We start from the raw sequence: 27,232 nt of genomic DNA on the forward strand, positions 1-27,232 counted from the left end.
GTTCATATCATCTGATTGTTTCATCAATCATCATCTGTGTTCATTTTTGCAATATGAAATTGAAACTGAAATTCCAAAGTACATCTTCCATGAATTGATTATTTTTTCTCCCACTTTAGTTACAGAAACTGCTTTTTCGTCTGACAAACATGTCACTGTAAAATTTGTACAAGACACGTCTAAATTTTGGTACAAACCCGAAATATCACGTGAACAAGGTGAGATGGAGGCACTTTCTGTTTCAGTGAAGTCTGAGTAACTAAAAGATCAAGTAGCATACAGAGTGATCTAATCTTAGCTGCCTATTATTAATTCCAGTTTTTGAGTGAGTGCAAACTGGAATAGGAAACTTGCAAGACATATGAGAATGTGCAACTACTAATTTAGCACAGTAAAGGTTTCCAATCCCTATTGGACTACAGGTAAGAAAAGTGAAAGTGATTCCTTTCCTGATCATTATTGATAACAATGACAAGCTGGACATATTTAACACAAGATATCTTCTCATAATATGTCATTGCCACAATCAATGACTAAAAATTTGTCAAGGATCCCAGCTCATTAATTTACCTGGGGTAGTATGTTCAATACTGCTTCTGTTATTAGACCGGAAACGATGATGTATGTACAATATCATTGGTCCGATTTGCTGACTAAGAAATAATTTTAATGGCTTACTAACAACTTAGCTCTGTAACGTGTCCAGTAAAATCATCTTTTTTGCTCATTCTGTATATGGAAATCATGCATGCCTTATGCATCTGTTGTAATCTGTGATGTCACTGGAAACGTGTCATAGGAATTAATTTTTTTTAAAAGTCATGTTGATTTCTTCTGATTTCAATCTGTGAATCTGAAAACCTGCCTCAGCAGAGCTGTATTTTGACATTGATCTCAGTCTGCTTAATGACAAGTGTATAGCCTAAAGAGTGGAGACAAGATTAAGTGAATTCTGATTCAGCAGCAGATTAGTAAGCAACATATTTTGCATTATTTGTGCCTCACAAATCTTATTGAGTTCTTTGAGGCGGTGTCAAGACAGGTCAATGACAGTCGAGCAGTGGATGTTGTGTATGTGGACTTTTAGCAAGGCATTTGATAGGGCTCCCCATGGTAGACTCATTCATAAAGTCAGGAAGTATGGGATACAGGGAGATTTAGCTATCTGGATTCAGAATTGGCAGGCTGACAGAAGGCAGAGAGTGGTTGTAGATGGAAAATATTCTGCCTGGAGGTCAGTGTTGAGTGGGGTCCCGCAGGGCTCTGTTCTTGGGTCTCTGCTCTTTGTAGTTTTTATAAATAACTGGGATGAGGAGGTTGACGGGTGGGTTAGTAAATTTGCAGATGACACAAAGGTTGGAGGTGTCATCGATAGTATAGAGGGCTACTACAGGCTGCAGCGCGACAAAGACAGGATGCAGAGCTGGGCTGAGAAATGGCAGGTGGAGTTCAACTTGGATAAATGCAAAGTGATGCATTTTGGAAGGTTGAACATGAATGCTGAATATAGGATTAAAGACAGGATTCTTGGCAGTGTGGAGGAACAGAGGGATCTGGGTGTCCAAGCTCATAGATCCCTCAAAGTTGCCACCCAAATGGATAGGGTTGTTAAGAAAGCATTTGGTGTTTTGGCTTTCATTAACAGGGGGCTGAGTTTAAGAGCCGCGAAGTTTTGCTACAGCTCTACAAGTCCCTGGTGAGACCACACTTGGAATATTGTGTCCAGTTCTGGTTGCCCTACTATGGGAAAGATATAGAGGCTTTGGAGAGGGTGCAAAGAAGGTCTACCCGGATGCTGCCTGGATTGGAGGGCTTGCCTTATGAGGAAAGGTTGAATAAGCTCGGACTTTTCTCTCTGGAGAGAAGGAGGAAGAGAGGAGACCTGATCCAGGTGTACAAAATAATGAGAGGAATAGATAGAGTCAATAGCCAGAGACTTTTCCACAGGCAGGATTGACTGGTACGAGAAGTCATAGTTTGAAGATATTAGGAGGAAGGTATAAAGGAGACATCAGAGGTAGGTTCTTTATGCAGAGAGTTGTGAATGCATGGAATGTGTTGCCAGCTGTGGTGGTGGAAGCAGAGTCATTGGGGACATTTAAGCGGCTGCTGGACATGCACATGGATAGCAGTGAGTTGAGGGGTGCGTAGGTGAAGTTACTATATTTTACGGGAAGATTAAATCTCGGCACAACATCGTGGGCCAAAGGGCCTGTTCTGTGCTGTACTTTTCTATGTTCTACTATTGCCGTACTAATCCTATAACACTTAAATTATACATTGGTAAATAATTTCTCTTCTGATAGGCAACACCAAATCTTTAGTGTCATTTTTCATGTAAGCTTTTTCATAACGTTGCCAAGAGAAGATGACACGTATCCCAATGAGATTTACAAAGACCCGGATTTCTGAGAGATTTGAACATTTGAGTTACTTAGATTGTGTAATAATCAAGCTGCGTCCACCTTTCAGATCCTTTTTCTGAAAGGTTTTGTTTTATGGGCTAGAGAAACAGTTTGAATGCCTGCTGTTAACCTTCTCATCAGGTGGCATCTCACAGATTCCCTAAAACCTGAGCAGTGTCATCATCAGTGATGGATGCATCTTAGTATTAAACCTAGGATCAAACCACATATTCTATCCGTCATTAATATCTCGTGCTTATCAGTTACTTTGCACATCTCATTGTAGGTTAAAGGAAATTAAGGAGGAGGTGAGTTCAGTGCTAAGATACATGTGAAGTTAAATACGAAACAATGAACAGGCTTTTTCTGTGATAGAAAATATTCTTATCAGGATTGTTCAGTATGGTCTCTGGAAGCAAATCACATTCTGAGTCTTCTCTCAGCTTAATTGTTAATAAGAATTTTTTCCACTTGCAGCCATTGCAATACTAAAGGACAAAGAGCCAGGGTCATTCATTGTACGGGACAGCCACTCTTTCCGAGGTGCCTATGGTTTGGCAATGAAAGTTGCGACACCTCCTGCTTCAGTGCTGCAGCAAAATAAGAAAGGTATTGCGTGTTTCAAAATGACTTCCATACAGACTGTTTGTTTCCTTTTACGCTTTCATCAATGACTTGAAATGTGAATAATGCCTTCAATGTTGAAAAATGCCTTCGGTGCTACGCAGGTGTCATTAGAAAATCAATGGCAAAGCATGAAGAAAGTGACTAAAACTGGGTCAGAAAGTCACAAGTGGAACGGAGAGGCACAGGAGAAAATCCAGAGAACAAGTCTGATACACTTGAAGAATTTAATGATAGTTATCAGATGAAGAGAAGATGGTACTAAATCAAAAGCTAAAATCAAGGAAATTAACATTTTAAAAGGGGCTTTGGAGTTTGAAGCTTGGAGATATATATTGTTGCAAGGCAACAGTTTTAAAAACCAAGGATAAGAATTTAATACGTTGTGCTGAGTCTATCGAATGGGTGCAATAGACAAATGAGATTTCCCACAGTAGAAAACTCGAACAACAAAGTTTATGAAATGTTGGAGAAAATGAAGAGAAGAAGATAGAAGGCTAAACGGTATCAGAGCAGAATTAGGCCAATTGAGTCTGCTCCACCATTCGATCATGGCTGATAGGTTTCTCAACTCCATTCTCCTGCCTTCTCTCTGTAACCCTTGATCCCCTCGCTAATCAAGAACCTATCTATCACTGTCTTAAATACACTCAATGACTTGACCTCCACAGCCACAGCACTGAGGGGACCATTGCTGTGATCATATGATGGGACAGAAGTGAGAATTTTGCAGAGGTTAAAACTTAGTGTGGGACAGAAATGAGATTTAATGATTAGCTCAGGATTAAACCTCTCAAGTCAGGAACTGTTTATTTCAGCCTGAGAGGTTGATAAGGCTTTTGGAGGTAATTTCAGTCAGGATCAAAGATACTGAGTCTTTGGTGGGACCAAAGAAAATAGCTTCAGTCATTTGAAGGATGAATCTAAATTGTGGATTAACCATGATTTGAGTTCAAAACAAGATTAGAACATTCAAAAGGTCAGTAAAAATGGTGATGGAGAAGAGTGAGGTCATGATCTATGTCTGTGAGCTAATCCCAAACCTAAGACTCTGAAATATGCCATCTTTCAAGGTGGAGTATTTGGGCGTCTAGACTCCAGAAATGATGTTGCCGAGCTGAATGCCTTTGAGGCAGGAACAGAGCAATGCAAAGATCTTTGCTGCATTGGGAAAGGAGTGGGCCGGAAGGTTCACATGAGGGTAAAGCATGGAGAGTGGAGATAAGATCAATGGCAGCTGTTTTGAAGTCTGTTCAATAGTTTGTTCTCTGTGATGGCAATATGCTTGAGTATATTTAGCTTTGTGAAAAGGACTGCAGTGTCTTTCATTTCATAACAGAGAGATCTGAAAATTCTTAGTCAACCCAATGTGGACATTCTCTGTGGCCCTAGTACTCTCTCCAAAGTAAGGCATTGAAAACTGGACGCAGAATTCCATCTGTGGCCTAATTACTGGTTCAGGTTTGCCATTAACTATTTAGTTTTGTATTTAGCACTATTATTTATAAGACCTGGGTCCACTGTTTATTTTGCAACTCATGTTTTCACTTTTAAAGATTGGCGTATCTGAAGCCTTAAATCTCTCTGCTTCTCCAATTCCTTTAAATTTACTTTTTAACGTATATCTACTCTCCTTAATTGGCCTACTCAAGCCACATCACTTCATAGTTTCTGGCACAATCAACGAACCAACATGTAAATTGTGAAAAGGATAGTGTAGACTTTCAAAAGGACTGAGACAAGTTGGTGGGCAACTGACAGGTGAAGCTCAATGCAGAGAAATCTGATGTGATTGATTTTTGTAGGAAAATCATAGAATCCCCAAGTGCTGAAAGAGGCCATTTGGCCCAAATAGGCTGCACCAACCCTCTGAAGAGCATTCCCCCCCCCCCTCCACCAGACCTAGCTACCCAACCTTTTTCCTGTAACCCCACACTAGTCTGGACACCACAGTGCAATTTAGCATGGCCGTTGCACCCAATCTGCACATCTTTGGCCTCAGGAAGGAAACCGGACCACCCTGAGGAAACATATACAGGCACTGGAAAATGTGTAAAATCCACCCAGTCACCCAGAGGGTGTAATTGCACCCGGGTCCCTGGTGCTTTGAGGCAGCAGTGCTAACCACCGAGTTAACGTGCCACCAGTATTTCAAATCATATGAAATAAGAACAGACATTCCTCTCCCCCACCCAACCCCCAGCCTGCACTGCCATTCAATAAGATCATGGCGCTGGTTTGTGTTTTGAATTCCAGATTCCCATCGACCTTAATGACCCTTGATTCCCTTGCCTAACACAAATCCAATTCTCTCTTGAAAATAATTATTCAATGACCTTCCTAGGTACAGTGTTCCAAAATTTCTCAACTCACTGAGAATAGTTCTCCTCATCTCTGCACTGAAAGTGTAACTCCTAATTTGAAAACAGTGACTCTTGGTTCTGCACTGACCCACAAGAAGAAACATCTTGTCCACATCCACGATGTCAACACTCAGTCAGGACCTTGGCAGTTGAATCAAGTCATCCCTCACTTTCAAAACTCCAGTGGAAACTAAGCCAATCCATCCAACCTATATTCATGAGGTAATCTGCTCATTCCAGGTATCAATCTTAGTAAACCTCCTCTGAATCACCTCCAGTGCGGAGAGAGGATACAAAATAGGGTAAAGGTCTAGAGGGGTGCTGGAGCAGAGCACCCCTCTAAGTGTATGTGTGCACAAATCATTGGACATCCTATCAGTGCAGTTAGTGAAGCATACAGTATGTAAGGCTTTATTAATTGGGGCATAGAGTACAAGAGCAAGGATGTTAAGTTTGACTTGTATTAAAAATTGCTCTGGCTTCTAGTGGAGTATTGCATTCTGTTCTGGGTGACACATTTCAGGAAAACTGTGAAGACATTGCAGAGTAAATGAAAAGATTCATAAGAGTAGTTCCAGGGATGAGGAATTTCAGTTACGCAGATTAAAGAAGCTGGGACTGTTTTCCTTCGATAAAATGTGTCAAGATAAGATTTGATAGAGGCATCCAAATTCGTGGGGAGTCTGGAAAGATAGAGAGACAGATGGAAGGCCTGAGAACAAGTGAGCACAGATTTAATTGAATTTGGAAAGGAAGCAATGAAGGCATGAACCATTTCATACAGTGAGTAGTTAAGAATCTGTATGTTGGAGTCCTTTTTAACTGAGGCATTCAAGAGGGTAATTATCTGAAAAGGAGGAATATGCAGAATTACAGTGAGAAAGTGGGGGTGTGGTCTCTGCTGAATTGCATTTTTATAGAGTTGACACATAAATGATGGACCAAATAGCCTCCGTCAGTGCTGGAGCAATTCTGTGATGTGTAAACTTGTGTTTCTTTACTCTTCACACAGCAATGGGAGACTTATCGAATGAGCTGGTCAGACATTTCCTGATTGAATGTACCCAGAAAGGAGTACGATTAAAGGGTTGCCCCAATGAGCCATATTTTGGTATGATTTAACGTTTACTCTTCAGAAGTAAAGTCTATACAGTCAAGATGATCCAGCTGCTTTAAACCTGAATTTATTCCTTTGTATCTAATACGCATTACTGTGTTTCTAATTAGGGAGTCTGACTGCATTGGTTTACCAACATTCCATCACACCACTAGCATTGCCTTGCAAGTTACTCATCCCTGACAGAGGTAAGTATATAAGTTGGCAGAAGAACACGGTTGAAAAGCTGTTCTGATGCATGCTCTCAAACTGATGCAGTTGTAATCACATCTACAAAGCGTTCCTTTTCAAAATGAATGCAGCTCGAAATATGTTAGCTTATTTTTAATTTTGTTGTAAAATGAATTATCATTTTGAATGTTTAAATTAGCATGTTAGCCTAGATTTTCCATAATAATGTAGTTTAAATCTCAATTGTCAAGCCTCAGAAAAAACTCAAATAAAGGTATCGACCTGGATGTGTGCAGGGAGTACACAAGTGATAGTAGTGACAAATTGCATACTTATGAAATTTAAAAAGAAAGACAGATTAAAGGGCAAGGTTACAATAGGTGGACAGAAGTATTGAGAAGAGCCTCTGAATGTGATTGGGTCTATTCTTAGGCTTGGCCAAGCTTAAAAAGACAAAAGCCTATTACAGGTAGTTCTTCTGTAATGCAATGGTTGCATTCTTTTGCAATCCCACATCATAGAAAAGTTGCGCTTTAGAAACAGCACTTAAGCTGTTGGGGATGTAATCGTGCTAAAGCCAACACATGCTTTAAAAGTTCGCACTTTAGAAACAGTGGCCTCAATTAATCAGTTGCATTTGAGTAAAAGATCAAAGTTCATACAACTTATGCACATGTATTGAACAAACCAGGATGGCTATTAAGTCTTTAATCAGTTAGAATGGAGGTGCAGGTTTCAACTGATTAATATGTAAATCCCAGAATTTCTTTCAAGTCATTGCCCCAAGATAATTTCAGGTTTTATCAGAATAAAGGTAACACTTTGATTAGACAAGGTATTTTAGGTGTGAGGCCATGTTTCAAGTCTCTTTGTATCTGTCAGACTGGTTTTATTTCCAAAGTCACATTGACTGTCAACAGATTGTGTGCCTTTTGAACAAAATAGAATGTATCTGCAAATACAAATCTGCAAATGCAAACTCACCCCATAGATTTTTATGTGTGTTTGTGTTTGTGTGGATGGGAGAGAGAGAGAGAGAGAGAGAGAGAGAGACTATATGTGTATGAGAGCAGGTGTGGGGGGGGTGTGTGTGTGTGTGTGAAGGAGAGAGTGGGGGTATGTGTGTGTGCGCATGTGCATGCTCTTGAGAGGGAATATGTGAGAGTGTGAAGGAGTATATGTGAGTGTGAATTAGAGTGCGCTTGAGAGAGTGTGTGCACAAGTGTGAGGGAGTACATGCCTGTGAGAGAGAGTGAGTGCATGTGTGTGTGTATGAGAGAGTGTATGTGTGTTTGTACGCACAAGGGTGTGTGTTTGTACAGTGTGGTAGGGTCACTGGTAGTGTGACATGAAGCCAAAGTTCCAGTTGAGGCCATCCTCATGGGTAGCGGACATGGTTATTGACCTCTGTTCAACAACTCTGCATTGTTGTGTATCCCGAAGTCTGTCTTGGAGAATGTTTACCTGAAAATCGGAAGCTGAATGTCTTGAAAGCTGAAGTGTTCCCTGACTGGGAGGTAGCATTCCTGTCTAGTGATTGTTGCGCAGTGTTCCATTCATCATTGCCGTAGCATCTGCATGATCTCGTCAATATACCTTGCCTCGGGGCATCCTTGCCTGCGGCATATGAGATAGACAATGTTGGCCGAGCCACATGAGTACCTGCCGTGTATATGGTGGATGGTGTCCCCATGTGTGATGATAGTATCCATGTCGACTCTCTGACACATCTTGCAGTGATCACCATGACAGGGTTGTGTGGTGTTGTGGTCGATGTCCTAAAGGCTGGGTAGTTTTCTGGGAACAATGGTCTGTTTAAGGTTTGGCTGTTGTTTGAAGGCGAGAAGTGGAGGTGTAAGGAAGATCTTGGTGAGGTACTTATCATCATTGACAATGTATTGCAGGCTGCAAATTATGCATTCCAACATTGACTACATTAATGCAGCTAGTCCCAATCAAACGTTGGCTTAGCGCATCTCCTTTATACTGTGTTTTAGTGCAGTGTTATCCAAAAGAATGAGACTATTGCTAATGCTTCTGAAAGATACAATTTATTTTTAGTACTTGCTAAATTCTGCAGCCCAGTGTCTTGCTTGTGGTGATGAAATGATAAGTTTGTCCTGATTCTTTCCTCTACCTCTTAAAGCTCTGTCAAGTATGCCAGAAACTATTACCAAATAATACCTCAATTTTGGCAGCTTCCTTTGCGGTTCAAACAGGTTTCCAGGATGTTATAAAATGAGTCATCTTTTTTAAAGTGTTTGTTAGTTTATATATAATTTGTTTTCTCATTATAAGTAATGAAGCTCTGAGTTGTTTCTCTGAAATGGTCTTCTCCTGAATCTGTCGGCCTTTCTCTGGGATTACATTTAGCTTTATTTTACAAAATCTCTCAGTTATTTCATTGGTGCAAAACAGCTTACTCCAGTAAGAGATCAGAATTGGAAATTCGAATATGTTTTTACATTTCTATTCAATAGATCCTTTAGAAGATGGAATGGATGCTTCCACCCAGGCTGCCACTAACTCTGCTGCAGAATTGTTGAAGCAAGGAGCAGGTAAACACACTGTAATGCTGTTGTGGCAGGCCACTCCTGTGACTGACATATTTATGATTGTCTAATAACCTGCCTTGTAAAAACATCATTCATCTATTTCAGACCTTTTTTTAATAAGTTTACAAGATATCGGGCTGAATCTTCTATGAGGCCTCAGTCAGTGTAACTTCTGTTGAGCTTCACAGAAGGTATTTCCCTCTGCGTGGCTCAGCGAAATTTCTTGCTGCGTTGCCCAAACCTGCCAAATTAGCTACCTAGCCTGCCCCTTCGGTGCCCCTCCAGTCTGCTGCTTACGTCCTTTTACCACTCGTACTGGGAAGAATGCGACCTTGTCTGATTATCTCGAGATAGAATGTCATCCCTGGTGGCTGTGCCATAGTTGAAAGATTGTGCACCTGCACTAACACTGGTATTCTGAAGCTGCTCTGATTAGTACCAGGCTAATTCTGAAAGATATCAGATGGGCAGGCACAGTCAGTGTGTCTAGGTCCTCAGTACACAAATACCCTGACAATACCTCCAAGACCATTGGCTCCTGGGTATGGCAGGCTCCATTCCAACAGCAGAACCTGAGACTAGACAGAGATGTAGTGGGAGGAAAAGGGGGAAAAAAAACACATTGAGAGCACATTGATGTTGTAGCTGACACTTCATTGCAAGTGAAGTCTGATGTTTGTTAAAACATGCTCACAATGCAACTACATCTGTTTGCTCATGTCTCTGTGTCTCTTGCACTGTGAGGTCAGACTTCAGTTGGTATGCATGATGTTCTGTGGAGCAGTGCCTGCCTTGGGAGGCTGCTGCACTGAGTGTGGCCAGTGTGAGCAGCACATTTGGAAGAGACTCTGGGAGCATTGCTTGGGTTGGTTTGGCACCACAGGCCTCAGTGGCCAAAGGAGTCAGTCTTGGGTGGAATGGTCAGCAATATTTGGGGCTCTGTGGTGCATAGCGCTCAGTGAGTAGTGTGTCGTGGTCTCCAGGAACTGAAAGCCCGCTGGTTGTGTCCTCAACACTCAGCAGGTCGCTTGTGTAGTGTTGTTACCCCATGCTGGGCCTTCCCTCACAGTAGAGGCACATACCCCACCCACTGTGCAGCTGAAGTTTCTAGGATAATAGAAGCTGTCAGCAAATGGTCCTCAGATAGTGATGTCCATGCTCCACCTTTACATGTTGGTGAGGACCTGAACATGCAAATCACCTTCCTGAAGCTGTGTCCATGACTGCCATTGGCACTGCACTCCATTAGGCCCCTGCCCAAACCATATGTACATATTGCCCAATCCACCCCCGTGCTCAATTTAAGCATAATCTCTTGCCCTGTCACATCCCACCACCACGAAGACCCCTCCTGTGCCCAGTGACAATCTTGTCTCGACCCCTGGAACTTTGTTCCACTGGGTTGTTTCTGACATTGCGAAAAGCTTTGCTGACTTCTCATGCAGTTCTCCCACCATAACCCATGACATTCAGTTTTCTGTAAGACTCCACTCATATATTTTAGTAACACTGTCAAATATTTAGTCCACTTTGTCTGTTATACTGGTCACTGGAAGTTTGCTTTCAGGTTGTCACTGTCTATACAATAGTAATCACAAACATTAAAATAATTAGAAACAGATTTTTGTGAGCAAAGAAATATCAGTTATTTACGAAATAAGTTATAGGAAATGATCATGGTCTGAGAAGTGTAATTTTAAATGTTTTCCTTTTTCTGTTTCAGCCTGTAATGTGTGGTATTTAAATTCTGTGGATATGGAGTCTCTGACAGGCCGTCAAGCAATCCAGAAAGCAACATCAGAAACTTTGGGGCAGACTCCTTCTCTAGCCTCCACTGTTGTGCATTTTAAAGTATCTGCCCAAGGCATTACTCTGACTGACAATCAAAGAAAGTAAGTATGTCCTGTACTTTAACTTGGACTTGCACAGGAACAGTAAACTGAAACCTCATCTAACATTTTCCTGATTTTGTCAAACCCTTTAGAGCCAAATAATGTAATTCTTTGTGGTAAATGTTCAAACATTTCAAGGGAAACCCAGAGGGAAAATGGACACCATCGAAAATCAAGAGAGGGTTTGGTGCAGTCAGTTGAGGCAGTGGATAAAAATTATCCTATATATTAGAAAATTCCAACATCTAAATTGAGGTACATGAAGCAATACTAAAGTAGCTGTTTAAACGGAAAGGTTTTGGCAATTGAATGCTGAAGATAATGGAGTGGCTCAGTGGTTAGCATTACTGCCTCGCAGCGCCAGGACGTTGGTTCAATTATACCCTCCAGTGACTGTGTGGAGTTTGCACATTCTCTCTGTAGGATGCTCCCGTTTCTTCCCACAGTCCAAAGATGTGTAGGATAGATGGATTGTCTGTGCTAAATGTAGCATTACAGGTTTGAAAGGTGCTGTACAGGAGGCCTTGGTGAATTACTGCAATGCACATTGTACATGGTACACAGTATTGCCACTGTGTGTCTGTGGTGAAGGAAGTGAATACTGAAGGTGGTGCATTGGGTTTGACGCAAGTAAGCTGCTTTGTCCTAGATGGTGCCAAGCTTTGAGTATTTTTGAAGCTGTATTCATCCAGGCAAGCGGAGAGTATTATAAAACACTCCTGACTTGTAGCTGGTGAATAGTCATTTGGGGAGGCAGATAGTAAGTTCCTAACACTATCTTAGGAACTGACACTAAGATTCCTTGCACTTGACTTGTTCTTGGAGTCATAATATTAACCTGGCTGATCCAGTTCTATTTCTGTCAATGCTAACCTCCAAGGTTATTGTCACTGGGGGATTCAGTGATGGTGACACCATTCAATGTCAAGGAGTGATGTTTAAATTCTCTTTTGTTGAAGATCATCACGACCTGGCACTTACGTCACATAAATGATGCTAGCCGTAAGCCTGACCACATATGGATATGGACTACTTCAGTGCCATCGAAAAAGACAAGGGCAGCAATTACATGAGAGCACCACCACATGCAAATCATAGAGCCATAGAGATATACAGCACGGAACCACACCATGTAACCAGATATCCTAACCTAATCTAGTCCCATTTGCCAGCACTTGGCCCATATCCCTCTAAACCCTTCCTATTCATATACCCATCCAGACGCCATTTAAATACTGTAATTGTACCAGCCTTCATCACTTCCTCTGGCAGCTTATTCCATATACGCCACCCTCTGTGTGAAAAAGTTGGCCTTCGGACACTTTTAAGTGTTTCCCCTCTGACTCTAAACCTATGCCCTCTCATTCTGGACTCCCCCACCCCAGGGAAAAGACCTTGTCTATTTATCCTATCCATGCCCCTCATGATTTTATAAACCTATATAAGGCCACCCCTCAGCCTCCAACACACCAGGGAAAACAGCCCCAGCCTATTCAGCCTTGCCTCCAAACACAAGTCATCAGATTTGGAATGGAATTGCCATCTCGTCATTGTTGGGTCAAAATCTTGAAACTCAACAACTAACAGTCAAAGCAAAGCAAGAGGTCAGAACTGTGGATAAGTGCAACTCAAGCCCTTCAGTGGTTCAACAAGGCAGCTCACCCCCGCCATCTGCAGAACAGTTACTGATGGACACTGAATGCTAGCCCAGCCAATGATGCCTAATTACACACACAAGCTAGTTGTCTGTCACACTTCTGAAAATGTTAGAGCAATGGAACAGGAGCAGCTCTAAAGAATCTCCCAGGTTGTTGTATTTCAGTTAAATGTCTTTCTGCCAATCATACGCAGGATGATCCTTGACTGACACTAAGGCTGCATTTTCATGGAGTCTGGAGACCAGACTCTGCACTCCCAACCTTTGCAGGGATCATCTTAGTTTTCAGGAATGTTCATGGAGTTGGGCTAGTTTTTCAAAGATATGGGGTTCACCTCTGAACTGGCATGAGGAATTTTTTAAGTGTGAAGTTCAAAAAGGTGTCAGCCAAGCTAAGCTATTCCAATGTTGTTATACATTATTGGCTGGGAGGCCAACTTCCACGTAAGACTATTGAAACATCTTTGCAACCCACCACCCCTCACTCCCCGCACCCTCCATAACATATTTGATTAGCTAAAACTCTGATCTCTCTTGTCAGTTGCATAATGTTTATTTACAGACGATATAGGATTCAAATACTTACAGTGTTTGCTTTCATGCTTTATTCAGACTGGATAATTGACCCTTTTATAGTAAAATGAGTTTTCTTCAAGAATGTGGAAAGTTATTAAGGGATACATTTTAAGAGTTTTTATCTCACATATTGTCACCATAGAGTTCATTGAATCTATACAGAGTGTATGATGATGGATCTTGGCATGGAGGATATAAGTAGCTATGGGGATTAGTAGACAGGTATGAGGTGGCATGGAGAGCATGGGGGATGAAGGCTTTGAGTGACCTTATTGTTTTGTTATAAATGGGACAAAGTCCCTCACCACTGAGATGACCATTTTAAACTGCCGTCTTCAAAATCCCACCAAAGTCAGGAAGGCCAAGTTGGAAATTGCCCTGACTCCCACTACGTGTCTCAAAGATGAAAATCTAGCTCCGGGCCTATTCAGGGACACTGTATCAACTCTGGTCATGGAGTGGCACTGAGCATTGCACAGTACTGACTTTGTGCTTTACTTTCGGCAATTTGGTTTTCAGGCTAAATTGAGAGGAACAACTATTTTGGGAGGGTAATGAGTAGGAATTTTTTTGTAAATGCTAAACATGTAATTTTAAGGTAAATTAGAAGGAGTAGACTTTTTCTGGCAACAAGTCTGCAATGATATTTTCTCATTGGCAACTGCTTGTTGAATTGAAAGTGTAGTTTGAACACAGTGAAATTAAAAGCAAATAATTCTCCTTCCCATTAGCTAAAATGGAAATATCACAAATTCTTCACTGAATAGAAAGAGGCAACAAATCTCATTCGGTTATTAGCTTTAAAATCTGAATTTTTTTTCTTGTGTTAAGTTATATTTCTCAGGTTCTCTCATTTCACCTAGCATTTGCCCAGATAATTATTTAGTTTAAGGCGTATGAAGGATCCATTTTGAACATAGCTCTGACATTCCTGTATATCCCACAAAAGCCACATCACTCACTTTCCAATAAACCACTGCTTAAATTCAGACTTTTTTCTTCAACACAGAGCAATAGGAGATATGAGGGTCATTTAGGACTCTGAGAACTAACTCTATAAGCTCGCCTTTGTACCAAGTTACTCATTATCTTCAGCTCACAAAGGGCCATCATTTTGAAGATTAAAAATAACATTAACAATTGGAGCACCTCTGCTCAAATGTATAGGGGTGATAGGAACTCTGAGTGGGATTAGGCCATTCAGCCTCTTGATCCTGCTACATCATGGCTGTCTTCGACCTCAATCCTATTCTCCCACACTGTCCCGAGATCACTTGATGTTTTTAACATCTAGAGATCTACCTGTCTCTGTCTTGAATATTCTCAATAGTTGTGCTTCTACAGCAATCTTGGGGAGCACATTTCTTTGTTTAAAAAAAAGTCTGAATTGACCTGCCCCTTATTTTAAAACTGTGTGCCCCCTGTTCCTAGCTCAGCACCAATGAAAACATCCTTCCTGCATGTACTCTGTTTAGCACTCAAAAAATTCTGTGTTTTTCAATGAGATTACCACTCATTCTTCTAGACTCAAGGGAGTGTAGGTCAGTATCTCTGCTGGACAACCCCTCAGGAATCAATCTGGTGAACTTTCAAAGGTAACTCAACGTTGCAAATTGAGAGTAAAATGTTCGGATAAGTATTTCAAAATCATTCCATTACCTTTTGTACAATTATGTTTTTAAAGATGCAGGATTAATGATGTTTCAATATAGTGGTACAAATAATCCTGTCCCATTATGTGTTATTAATCTTAACTTTTCTCTTTGTGTAGATTATTTTTCAGAAGACATTATGCTGTCAACACCGTGATTTTCTGTGCGTTGGACCCAGATGAAAGAAAGTATGTTTGTGGTTAACATAATCTATCTTCTTATTCAGTAAAGTGTTTGGATTGTGACAGAAGTTGGAAATTCTAATGCGTATTTTCTTTTCTTCCCCTCCCGGCAAAAGATGGACAAAAGACAGCATCTCAGCAAAGTAAGCATTTGTTATCTGTAACATTTTACAGAACAGTTTAAAGTTAACTTGATATTGCTTGTGTATAAAAACATGGACAATGTGCTTTTGTTTTGATAGAATCTTTGGTTTTGTGGCGAGGAAACAAGGAAGTGGCAGTGATAATGTCTGCCATCTGTTCGCTGAGCACGACCCTGAGCAGCCTGCCAGTGCAATTGTGAACTTTGTATCAAAGGTCATGATTGGATCGCAAAAGAAGTAAATCGATTCTGATGCTGCCAAACTCCGCATTCAGGAGGTTATCCCCATTTTTAAACAAAATTCAAAAATCAGAAAACTGCAAGATGACAATAATTTGGAACAAAAGTCATGTTTGAAAGGCTTGTAAACGTTGAATGATGGTAAGAGCAGGTTTGATTTATTTTTAGAGAGGAGCAGGAATGTGAGTTTTAGAGAATAACTGGTCTTAGATCAGACTGTCAGAACTCAGACTGTCTGGCTTCGGTGATTATTCATTATCATATGGTTGTATTTGTTGAGGTGAAGGGTCAATGCTTAGTTTTATTTTTTTACTGTCTTGAGCAGGGAGGAAATAAAGCAGTTTTAGAACTAGACCGATCAGGAAAAATAAACACTCGTAATTTATATTTATTTGACTCATTATCCTTAATAGATGGCAGCTAATCTGGTGATTGTATAATACAAATACATTTCAGTAAATGTGCTCGATCACAGTTTGGCTGTCAGTTTTGTATTACTAGGCATTCTTGGAGGTGCATGCCATTCTATACTGTGTGCAACACCTTGTTTATCATTCCAGAATCACTGGCAGTTTAGTACAAGTAGGATAGATATTCAGGTTTATGTAGAATTATTTTGTATCACTGCAATATTTTTTACAAGTGATTAAATCTACACAACTATATACAGTTGGGTATGAAATTCTTGCCAAAGACATACCATTTAACCAGCACTTTGAGCTACCGTGTAAACGTGAGTTCAGTGAATGAATTCCACCCTTTTCCTTCTATTCAACCTCTGTATCCTACCTATGTGTTGCTTCCAGTGTTAACTAATTGTGAAAATGCCAAACGTTAAGTATGGGTTTTCACTTTGACCAATAATTTGTGTTATCAAAATTATCATTTTATTCATGTCTGCTTTGGCTAGTCTGTATTTTGTAGCATTCTTCTAAGCATTCTGTAAAAAAAAAACTTGTACTCATTATGTAAATGAATTATGTTCTATAATTCTTTGTATAGTCCTTTTCCATTCTTTGAAACACAATCTATTAAAATTATACTAAGTACAATAGATTTTAGTTTCTGCTTTCACTCGTTCGTGGTGTGAGCCACGTAAAATAAAGGAATTTATAATTAAACGGTTTAAAGCAATGGTTTAGATTTGAGTTCCATTTAAATTGTTTCTTCCACCACATGGCATTGATTCCAGGATGACCAGGTAACTTAATGTGTTGACACTTCAGGTGATTTCTTAAATTTCATGCTAGTCTGACCCTTGAAATATTAAAATCCACACAGTCAACAGTAACACAGTCTTAATGTTTGTTCATAGTGCAACTTTATCTTCACCTTCAGAGCAGCATTAAAACTGCAGAGTTGGGACATGGCCCCAAAAAGTGGAAACTTCACTTTGCTTGCATGTTGATAGCAGACAGGATGACATTGTACTGGAATTCTAAGCTGCACTTAGAAAATGCCTAACCTCCATCAGCTGCCCTCAAACTGAGAACAGAGCCCTCTGGAGCTGTTCATGGACTCAAACCCAAATTTGAATGATGCCTGATGCAGTTAAGATGCTCAAATTATTTCCTGAATGTGGAAATGACATGAAATGAATGACAAAAATGTTTTCTTTAGAAAGGCTATATTATGTTTATAGTCCTTTCTACACCCTCTAAGTGAAATTTTCACATCTATTAAATGGGTAAGCATTTGCTAAATGTACCAAGACTGACATTTTTGGGATAAGACAATTGGTCTCAGTACAGAGTGTGACACCTGCTCCCAGCAGCACTGCGCAGAGCCAGCTATGCCCGCTAACTCCCAGGTGTGCGGTTACAGCTGACCTTCTGGCCAATATAGTAGCTGACTGTGAAAACTACAATATGAATACAACATTAAATTTGTTTGTTCCAGAGGTATTACTGCATAAGAAATGCACATAATGGTGTATGGTCATTCAGCCAATCTTTACCTGTTCCACATATCACCCAATCGTGTGACTTCAACTTTCTGAATACTGCTTATAATCAGAAACAAAGTTATCCAAGTAAGTTTATGAACCATACTTAACAGGAATTTTAAATATGTTCTCAGCCAAGTCAGTCATTTTGAAATAAAAATTTGAACTCCCAGGTCTTAATTCAACGAATTTCTGCACAAGCTTTCATGTTTTAGATAAAAAAAACTTCACAGGTAGAAGGGTTAAACAAAGCATCCACTGATTGACACCAAGGACTGAATTTTACCCAAAAATCAGCTGAGTATTTTGGGGATTTTCCTAGCGGTTTCTCTCCACGAGCTCCAGTGACTTATACCTCGCAATTTTATGATGCTCGAGGTGAGCAGAAAAATACCATGCCTGTATGCTCACTGATGCAAGTACTCATCAATGCCGGAAGCTTCTAGGAAGTCCAGCTGTGCGCCAGGTAAAATGCTGCCAGCCAGGAATAGTCCTTAATTGTATACATAGTGGAAGAGAAATGAAAAATACGTTTCTAAGGACACAGGGATGGCATAGCAGATACTTAATTGGAAATTGAATCTCATGTTTGCCTCTTTACATCATCATCTATCTGAATGACTGTTATACTACCAGCATCTGCGAGGATGAAGATACACAGGTGACCCATTCTTCCATCCTTAACTGCAAACCATGTTAGAACCTTGGCTCAAGGAGTGCTAATGCCCAGCTTAATGTGGGAGCAACATGTTGGAAAACCTTAAAAGGTTGAAAGAGTTCACTTTTATTGAGCAATAGGAAAATCAAAAAGTAAACAAAAAAGAAAGCTTCATTTACTTATGAGTATGAGTAAGGACTGTTTGAGAAACAACACTGGTAGCAGCATAATGAACAATCCTTGCACTCAACTCTGAGCTATTGGAGGAAAGTGTAAATTGAGTCCTGTCTGAGTGGTTGCTCCTGACCCTTCTGCACTCTATCATTACTGAAGGTGATGCTCCTTCTTGTCAAGATTTTCACCTTTCTCTGTGCAAGTCTGTGACCCCTTTCCCAAATTATCGGCTTCCAACACCAATCACATCCTTTTTTCCTTGTTTTGCTTGTGCAGAACACCACATGCAGTTATAAAGTTTGAGTTATAGGAGTGATTAGACAGGCTGGGACTATATTTTTCCCTGGGGCATAGGAGACTGAGGAGTAACCTTATAGAGGCCTATAAAATGGCAGGGGAGTCCAAAGCTAGAGAGCATAGATTTAAGTTGAGAAAGGAGAGATACAAATGGGTCCAGAGAGGCAACTCTTTCACACACAGGGTGGTGTGTGTCTGGAATGGTTGCCAGAGGTAGTGGTGAAAGCAAGTACAATTTTGTTATTTAAGAAACATTTAGACAGATACATCGATGGGATAGCCATGGAGGGATATGGACCAAATGTACGTAAATGGGACTAGTTTTAAATGGTGAAAACGGGACGGCATAGATAAGTTGGGCTAAAGAGCCTGTTTCCATGCTGTAGACCCCACTGTCATGCAAAGATTATACAGTACACTCTGTGTGCAATGAAATGTAAATTGCCCGCCCCACAGTAATCCAAACATTAGAATCTTGTCTTTCGGAGGCCCATCATCTCTTGAGTGCAAGAGTGGGCTGCATTGTATCAATCAGGAGGTCATGTATCAGTCACAGTTGCAGGCAGTGCCTCTTGTCTCCCAGAAGCCATCCTTCTCAGGCACCTTTTGAAATGTAGGAGGAACCTGTGAGCTGTCAAGGACATAGGCATCATGGCAGCTTTCAGAGTATTTAGTACAAACCTCTAAGATATGCAACTGATTAACACAAATGGCATGTAAATGCAAGTGTTTTCCATTGATGAAGTCCATATATCACTCTTAACATGATGTGTGTACAGTTATCTCACCTAGTGCCCAGTTGAAGGCATCTGTGAAGGCCTACTGCCCAGGCTGCAGCACTGCCCTTGACATAGGAAACAACATGGAGCAACATAGTCTGCACAGATTGCATCAATAGCAATCTTGATATGTTTGTGGTTTGAAAGATACCTCACGGATTTCCAGAGGAACCTTGGAAGCAACCAATTGCTTAAAAGCTTAGCATTGCTGTAAGCTTGTTGGCCATTGGGATCTGATGACTACCCATCCCTTCAGATCATGGTCTAGTCCAGCAAATGACATAAGTCTGTGATTGTGCCAGTACATCCTGTGTTGGTGATGATGCTGCATTGTGCTCACCTGCAGGAAATGGTAATACAGACATTAAAAGTCTGGGCCTCTTTTACTATCTTGCATCCTGAGGAGACTTGATGTCAAGGCTGTTCGACAGCCCCTGGAGGATGCTGCTGGCCCTGTTCAATTTCCCTGCGCCTTCATTGCACTGCTGTCAAAATCCTGGTTCCAGTTAACCTGTGAGGAAATCACTGAAACAAAGCAGCTCCTTAATAATGAGCAGTCAGCATTCATGTCACACATAAAGAACATAGTACTTGATATAGTGCAACATGGAGTTCACAGACAGAACCATGGATTGTTTCTACATAAACCTTGGACCTTCTGACCTATACAGCATATGCCATATCATGTAAGGCACCTAGATCCTCAAATGCACCAGCTATGTGAGAATGCTGCAGGATTTCGACACTGTGCACACACCTCTAGGAAGGGCTATGAGTGATCACAGATCACCTGAACATGAATCAAATGGATGAAGTCTGCAGCTTTGGGATACAGCCCTCTCAGTGCCATATATGTACAATCTATTGCTCCTTGCTCCCCAAGCAGCGCAGCTATGTTCCAGGACGTTACTGCCTGAGCTGCAGTTTGCCATGGGGAATGAAATGAAACTGTGCATAGATGGCAGCAGGCAACGTCCTGCTGGATTTGTGGGTGCCCGACTGAGAGATCCCACACAGATCACCCAGCAATTCTTGGAGGAGACAGTCACATCAAAATTTAGAACAACTGTCACCTTTGCAGCCACTGGGAAGGGACGGCATTGCATTCCTGATGCCCTCAGGTTCTGCTCCAGTATCGGGCATGGTTCCAGCAGAGTGACTTGGCACAAATGGAAACTGCACTGACACTACACTCCCCACACTGACACCACTCCCCAGGAAATGGAGTGGAAGCCTCCTGCGCACACCACATATCCTGAGCTGGGTGCTTCTTGTCCCGCGTGTAGGCCCTGATCCTGCTATCAGTCCTGGTCCTTCGGCCTCCACCTCTGCCTTCTGAGCTAGACAGCCATGGGACCAACTTGCGATGAGTGCCAAGGCGCAGGACTCTTGGTGGAAATAAGCTACATTAGAAACACAAGGAGCAAAAGGGCTTCTTAGATGCTGGAGTGGTGTACACTGTAGATGAGGCTTGAGTACCCTTCTCCAGACAGTGAGACATGCTGCACCCTGATAACGAGGCTCCTGTCTCCATCATCCATCACATCCAGCTGCAGTAAGTGTAACAAGTTGGTGACAGTGCTGAGTGATCACTCAATGTCATTGAGAAAGGGGTAACTGCAGTGTGCCAATGCCCTTCCTACCCCAGACCCACATCAGCTGTTCAACATCTCACTGCATTCGGAACAGACCATTGTCACATTTACACAGCAGATGATGAAGCAATGGTATACGGCTTCGACAGGACCCTTGGAAGTTGAGTGACTAATAGTTCCCCTTTGGCCAGCACTGGCCTTTTGTTACATAATTACTGCTAATCTAGACATCACTGACATGGCCAACTTCAATTTACAATCACCAATGGCATGTGGCAAACTGCCTTTGACCAGCATCTGACCCTAAGCACTGTCACTGTAACTGCGTAGCAAATGGACAATGAAATGATTGTAAATTAGATGTAGTTAGGGCATGCAAATAGATGCTTTTTGTATTTGTCACTTCAATGTCCTAATATGCAGCGAACATGGATTCTGTGCTTTGATCATCAAAGTTGGCACTCAGGCTGTGCACCCTGCATGTTGAAAATAGAACGTGATGGGTGGGAATGGAGCTCAGAGTGGGCACCACCAGCACTGGGCTCCACCTGGCTGCCAGATACTCCTCTCAAGGGCCCACACCCACAGGGGGAGTGTATTGAGATGGGTAGAAAACTGGTTGGCAGCGAGGAAACAAAGAGTAGGAATTAATGGGTCCTTTTCAAATTGTCAGGCAGTAAGTAGTTGGGGGGGGGGCACAGGGATGGGTGCTGGGCTATTCACAAGGTATGTTAATGATTTGGATGAGGGAACAAAATGTAACATCTCAAAGTTTGCAGATGATGCCAAGTTGGGTGGGAGGGTGAGCTGTGATAAGGATGCAGAGAAGGTTCAGCATGATCTGGACAGGTTGGGTGAGTGGGCAAATCAATGGCAGATACAGTATAATTTGGGTAAATGCTAGGTTATTCACTTTGGAAGCAAAAACAAGAAGGCAGATTACGACCTGATTGGCTGTAAATTGGGAGAGGGGAGTGTGCCGGGGGACCTGGGTTTCTTTGTGCACCAGTTGCTGAAGATAAGCATGCAGGTGCAGCCGGTGGTGAAGAAGGGAAATGGTACGTTGGCCTTTGTTGTGAGAGATTTTGAATACAGGAGCAGGGATGTGTTGTTGCAGTTATACAGGGCCTTAGTGAGGCCACATCTAGAATATTGTGTGTAGTTTTGGTCTCCTTTTCTGAGGAAGGATGCTCTTGCTCTTGAGGGAGTGCAGTGAAGATTTACCAGGCTGATTCCAGGGATGGCAGGACTGATGTATGAGGAGATTGACTAGATTAGGATTGTTTTTGCTGGAGTTCAGATGAGTGAGGGGGGGGTATCTCAGAGACACTCATAACATTCTAATAAGACTAGATGCAAGGTGGATGTTTCTGATGGTAGGTATGTCCAGAACCAGGGGTCGCAGTCTGAGGATTCGGGTGGACCATTTAGGACCGAGATAAGGAGACATTTCTCCACCCAAAGAGTGGTTGGCCTGTGGAACTCATTACCACAGAAAGTACTTGATGCCAAAACATTGAATATATTCAAGGGCGGCTAGATATAGCACTTGGGGTGAATGGAACCAAAGGTAGCAGGATTAGGCTAATGAGTTGGATGATCAACCATGATCATGATGAATGGTGGAACAGGCTCGAAGTGCTGAATGGCCTCCTCCTGCTCCTATCTTTTAGGTTTCTATGTTTTACCTCAAACTACCATGACAGTTCATTTCCATTTACTTCCCACTCCTCAAGTGTGGAGACCAACAACATTGTACATCACCTCCAACTGTCCTCCCTGGCCCCGGAATCATGCATTTACACCTTAATGATGTCTCCCATCTGCCCCTCTAAGTTTCCCCAGTGGAGGCTACAATGTTGGTCACTAACACCACTCCCATTGCCTATCCATGGTCTCTAGTGCTGTTCTGCACACCCCTATTCACCCTCAGTTTTCCCTCTGCCACCACTGTCCTGTTCCCAGTTCTGCAGATTGATCTGCTTTTCTAGTCCCCCGCCTGACCTCCCCCATCTGTTTTGGCAGTGATCTCTCCAGACGTTCTGGGAAGCTACAGCACCTTAACAATCAATGGACTGTGTTCGCTCCAGGCCTCTGACTGACTTTGATGAGTAGCCACTGGACATGATGCCCGACTGCAGTCTTTCAGTTACCTGACTGACAATGTACAATTCCCTTGATTGTTTGTAATGGCCGTACAGCACTGACTCTGCCCAGAATGTCCTTAGAGGTATCTGCTGACCATTAATGACCAAAGGGGACAACTGGCTGTGGCCAAATCCCTGGATTTGGTGTATAATCTGCCCATGAGTGACAGTCCCAGGACCCCCTGACTGAAAGTGGCCCTCCCTTGCTGCACTGAGGATTAGTTCCCACCAGTTCCGCAAATTACCATTTTATTGAATAAATTATCTTTGCTCCACAGGCAGTTGGTGATGCTGAAGATGTTAAACTGACATCTGTGTTCTGGACATCAAGATGTTTCCACCCAAATACCCCAGACAAATTCCTGTACGCAACAAGTGATCCATGTATGGCTACCACACTTGAAATCGAATGGCTTTCCCCACTGCCAAATTGTTTTTTGCAATTTTCACTTACTTCCACCATTAAAATCACCTGTGTTTGCAATTGTGCATTTTACATGCCAAGCCCATCAAGGGGAATGCAATAATGAGCTTTCTCTTTTACAGGGAATGTAGTAACACATTTCAGGTGCTTCCTCTGTTCAATATATCTTTAAATCCATTAAATTTAACCTGCTGCCAACAAATAAAATAATGACACACGTTGAGCTTTTGATATTTGAGAGATGTATGTGACTATATGTTTTCACATATAGAACTGCATTTTATACCACATTTGCTTGCCCTATTGAATGGATCATGTGCTAAGCACCTTTTTTACAAACAATCTTGGCTAAACCAGGAATTTCTTGCAGATTTGCCCGGTGCATCAACAATTAATAAAGTGAAACACAGTTCACATGCAATTTGAGGCTACAATTTAAAGAAAGTAAAACTGAAAAGAAAAATTAAAAAAGAATAATGAAGGAAGCAGGATATTATCAAAATAGTGAGAGGTTGAAGAGCTCTGTGATGTACTGTGATCTGTGAGTCCCAGTGCATGAATCACAGTAAGTTTATATGCAGTTACAGCAAGTGATCAGGAAAGCTAAGAGAATGTCATGGTTTATTGAAAGGGGAATTCAATACAAAAGTAGGGACGGTATGTTTCAGTTATGTAGGGCATTGCTGAGACTGAATCTGGAGTATTATGTACAGTACTGGCTATAGAAGAAGGTTATTGTGTTGGAGGCAATTCAGAAAGGGTTTACTCGACACATAACCTGGAATGAGTGAATTGCCATTTCAGGAATGACTAGACTCGGGTGCTGGCGGGTGGGACTAGATTGGGTTGGGATATCTGGTCGGCATGGATAGGTTGGATCGAAGGGTCTGTTTCCATGCTGTACATCTCTATGACTCTCTAACACTCTAGGTGGAAGACTGTATTGATAGAGTTAGCAATGCTTCACTCCTTTCTAAGATTAATCAATTGAAGAGGTACTGACAACATGAAAGGCTAAAGAAATACCCGTTTTGTTACACTAAATGGGCTATACCAGTGTTGAGTGATGCGATTTGGATTAAAGAGGCTTTTAGGAATATGTAGGTTTTACCCAAAATTTGTGCATAATTTCAGCATCATAGTCTTTAACATACTTGCTAAAGAAAGAAGTAGAAGTGGTGTGGTCAGCAGAATACCAATAAATCTTTGAGAAACTGTAGGCAGTCCTAATAAGCGAATGAACATTACCTGCCCTGATTTTTCCAGATTTTTCGGAATGCAAATTCATGTCGTGATTTAGGGCAGGGCGCAATCTTGTTACAGAATGGTGTTGGGACTGGGGAAGCCAATGGGGTACTTCTCTGAGAAGCTAAGCCAGTATCTGAAGAACTTCTGTGCTGTAGAAGAAGAGACTTTGGGATTTTTATTTGCTCTTTCATACTTTGAAGTCTATGTCTGGCACGGTAACAGAGAAACATTATTTTATGCTGATCATAATCTACTGGCATTCATTGAAACGTTTGAAACTTGAAATGTGGGACTATTTAGATGGAGTCTTTTGTTTCAACCATTTCATTGTCCTGAATGTGAAATTTTGGAAAAGGTTAAGATTTATTGATTAGGGAAATTATTGGAAAAGATTGTCAGGGACAAGAAGTGGGCAGCACAGTGGCACAGTGGTTAGCACTGCTGCCTCACAGTGCCAGAGATCAGAGTTCAATTTCCGCCTCAGGCAACTGTCTGTGTGGAGTTTGCACATTCTCCCCGTGTCTGGGTGGGTTTCCTCCGGGTGCTCCGGTTTCCTCCCACAGTCCAAAGATGTGCAGGTCAGGTGAATTTGCCATGCTAAATTGCCCGTAGTGTTAGGTAAGGGGTAAATGTAGGGGTATGGGTGGGTTGCGCTTCGGCAGGTCGGTGTGGACTTGTTGGGCCGAAGGGCCTGTTTCCACACTGCAAGTAATCTAAATCTAAATCTAAATCTAGACAGGCTAGGCCTGTAGCCTCTGAGGGTGAGAAGAGTCAGATGTAATTTAATTTAAAACATGTAAAATCTCAGGGGGACTTAACAAGGTGGATGTGGTAAGGATATTTCCTCTTCTAAGAGAATCTAGAACTAGGGATTATATTTTAAAAATAAAAACATTGCCATTTAAGATAGAGATAAGGAAACATTTTTTCTCATCAGAGGGTTGTGTGTCTTTGGAAATCTCTTCTTCCAAAGTCAGTGGATGCAGAATATTTAAATGTTTTTAAGGCTGAGGGAGAAAGATTCTTAATACCGAGGCGATGAAAGATTATCAGAGGTATTCAAGAATGTAGAGTTCAGATTAGAATTAGATCAGCTATGACCTTATTGAATGGCAGAGTAGGCTTAAAGGGTCAAGTTACCTATTCCAGTTTCTTCTTACGTTTGAATGAAAGTAACATATGGCAGTCTTTCTAAGATCAACAAGTTGTTACCTGTTTTGCTTTCCAATTCTGTGAAGAACTGACTATTTCTATCACTTCACACTATCAGGTAAGGTCATTTACATGAATGTCATCATCGTAACTCATGGTTATCCAAATTTTTATTTATTATAGGAATGTAAAGGCAGCTTTGTGCCTACTTTTATATAATGTTTTATTTGGACAGAAATAACCCCTAACTTGATTAATATAAAATGAAACAGTGTACATCACTGACAATTATGATAGTAACAGATGTGTAAAACCCATTACTGTGATCACTATTTCTAATAGCCAGAATTTACTGCAGTGAGAAAAAAGAATAGGATTTTTAACATTAAATTTGATACTTATTAAATTTCCTCTGATTAATAACTTGAGGAATGAGAATTCACATTTTTAATTCATTTTCCTGGAATTTTCAGTCATTAGCAAATATCACTTAAATTGGTACTGACGTTGTTAATTACTATTAAATTTACATACTTTAGCACTTTTACTAGGTAATTGATTGTAAATCGAGCAACTTAGATTAGATTAGATTCCCTACAGTGTGGAAACAGGCCCTTTAGCCCAACCAGTCCACACAGACTCTCCGAAGAGCAACCAACCCAGACCCATTTCCCCTCTGACTAATGCACCTAAGACTATGGGCAATTTAGCTTGGCCAATTAACCTGCCCTGCACATCTTTGGACTGTGGGAGGAAACCCACGCAGACACGGGGAGAATGTGCAAACTCCACACAGATAGTCACCCAAGGGTGGAATCGAATCTGGGACCCTGGTGCTGTGAGGCAGCAGTGCTAACTACTGAGCCACTGTGCCGCCCCTTTTTTTTAATCCCCTGACTATACTATCCTGAATTACAATTGCATTTCTCTCCCCCCCCCCCCCCCCCCCCACGCTCCCTGTACCATGATGCTGTTGTCAGTTTGCTCATCCTCCCTAAAGCCCCTAGTCTTGTCCACACAGTGAACAAGAATCTCAAACCTTTTCAACAAGCTCAAGGGCTGAAGGTCCTTTCGCACTACCTCCTGGATCCCTCACCTTCCTTGCTCATAGTCACACTCTCTTGTCCCTAACCACTGAGTGAATTCAAGATAGTTAATTGAAGGGGTGTGACTGCCTCCTGAAAAAAAAAACAGCTTCCAGGTAACTCTTGCCCTTCCCCGTGTGTAGCTCAGTCTC

General features: G+C 41.5%; 1 protein-coding gene across 8 annotated transcripts in view; it reads left to right on the forward strand.

Moving 5' to 3' along the window:
- Positions 1–16,632, forward strand: part of LOC122549908 (tensin-3) — a 439,923-nt gene extending 423,291 nt beyond the window's left edge. For all 8 annotated transcript variants that reach the window (XM_087987222.1, XM_043690124.2, XM_087987223.1 and 5 more), the window contains 9 exons: positions 120–218; positions 2,883–3,014; positions 6,405–6,503; positions 6,620–6,697; positions 9,161–9,238; positions 10,959–11,127; positions 15,132–15,200; positions 15,311–15,337; positions 15,437–16,632. In XM_087987222.1, the coding sequence (XP_087843348.1) occupies positions 120–218; positions 2,883–3,014; positions 6,405–6,503; positions 6,620–6,697; positions 9,161–9,238; positions 10,959–11,127; positions 15,132–15,200; positions 15,311–15,337; positions 15,437–15,578 (893 nt within the window). In that variant the 3' untranslated portion in view covers positions 15,579–16,632. The remainder of the gene's footprint in view (positions 1–119; positions 219–2,882; positions 3,015–6,404; positions 6,504–6,619; positions 6,698–9,160; positions 9,239–10,958; positions 11,128–15,131; positions 15,201–15,310; positions 15,338–15,436) is intronic.
- The last annotated feature ends 10,600 nt before the right edge of the window (positions 16,633–27,232 follow it).

Source organism: Chiloscyllium plagiosum, unplaced genomic scaffold (assembly GCF_037043375.1).
Source record: "Chiloscyllium plagiosum isolate Xiang-an unplaced genomic scaffold, Cpla_swu_hap1 HiC_scaffold_5, whole genome shotgun sequence".
Taxonomy (NCBI): domain Eukaryota; kingdom Metazoa; phylum Chordata; class Chondrichthyes; order Orectolobiformes; family Hemiscylliidae; genus Chiloscyllium; species Chiloscyllium plagiosum.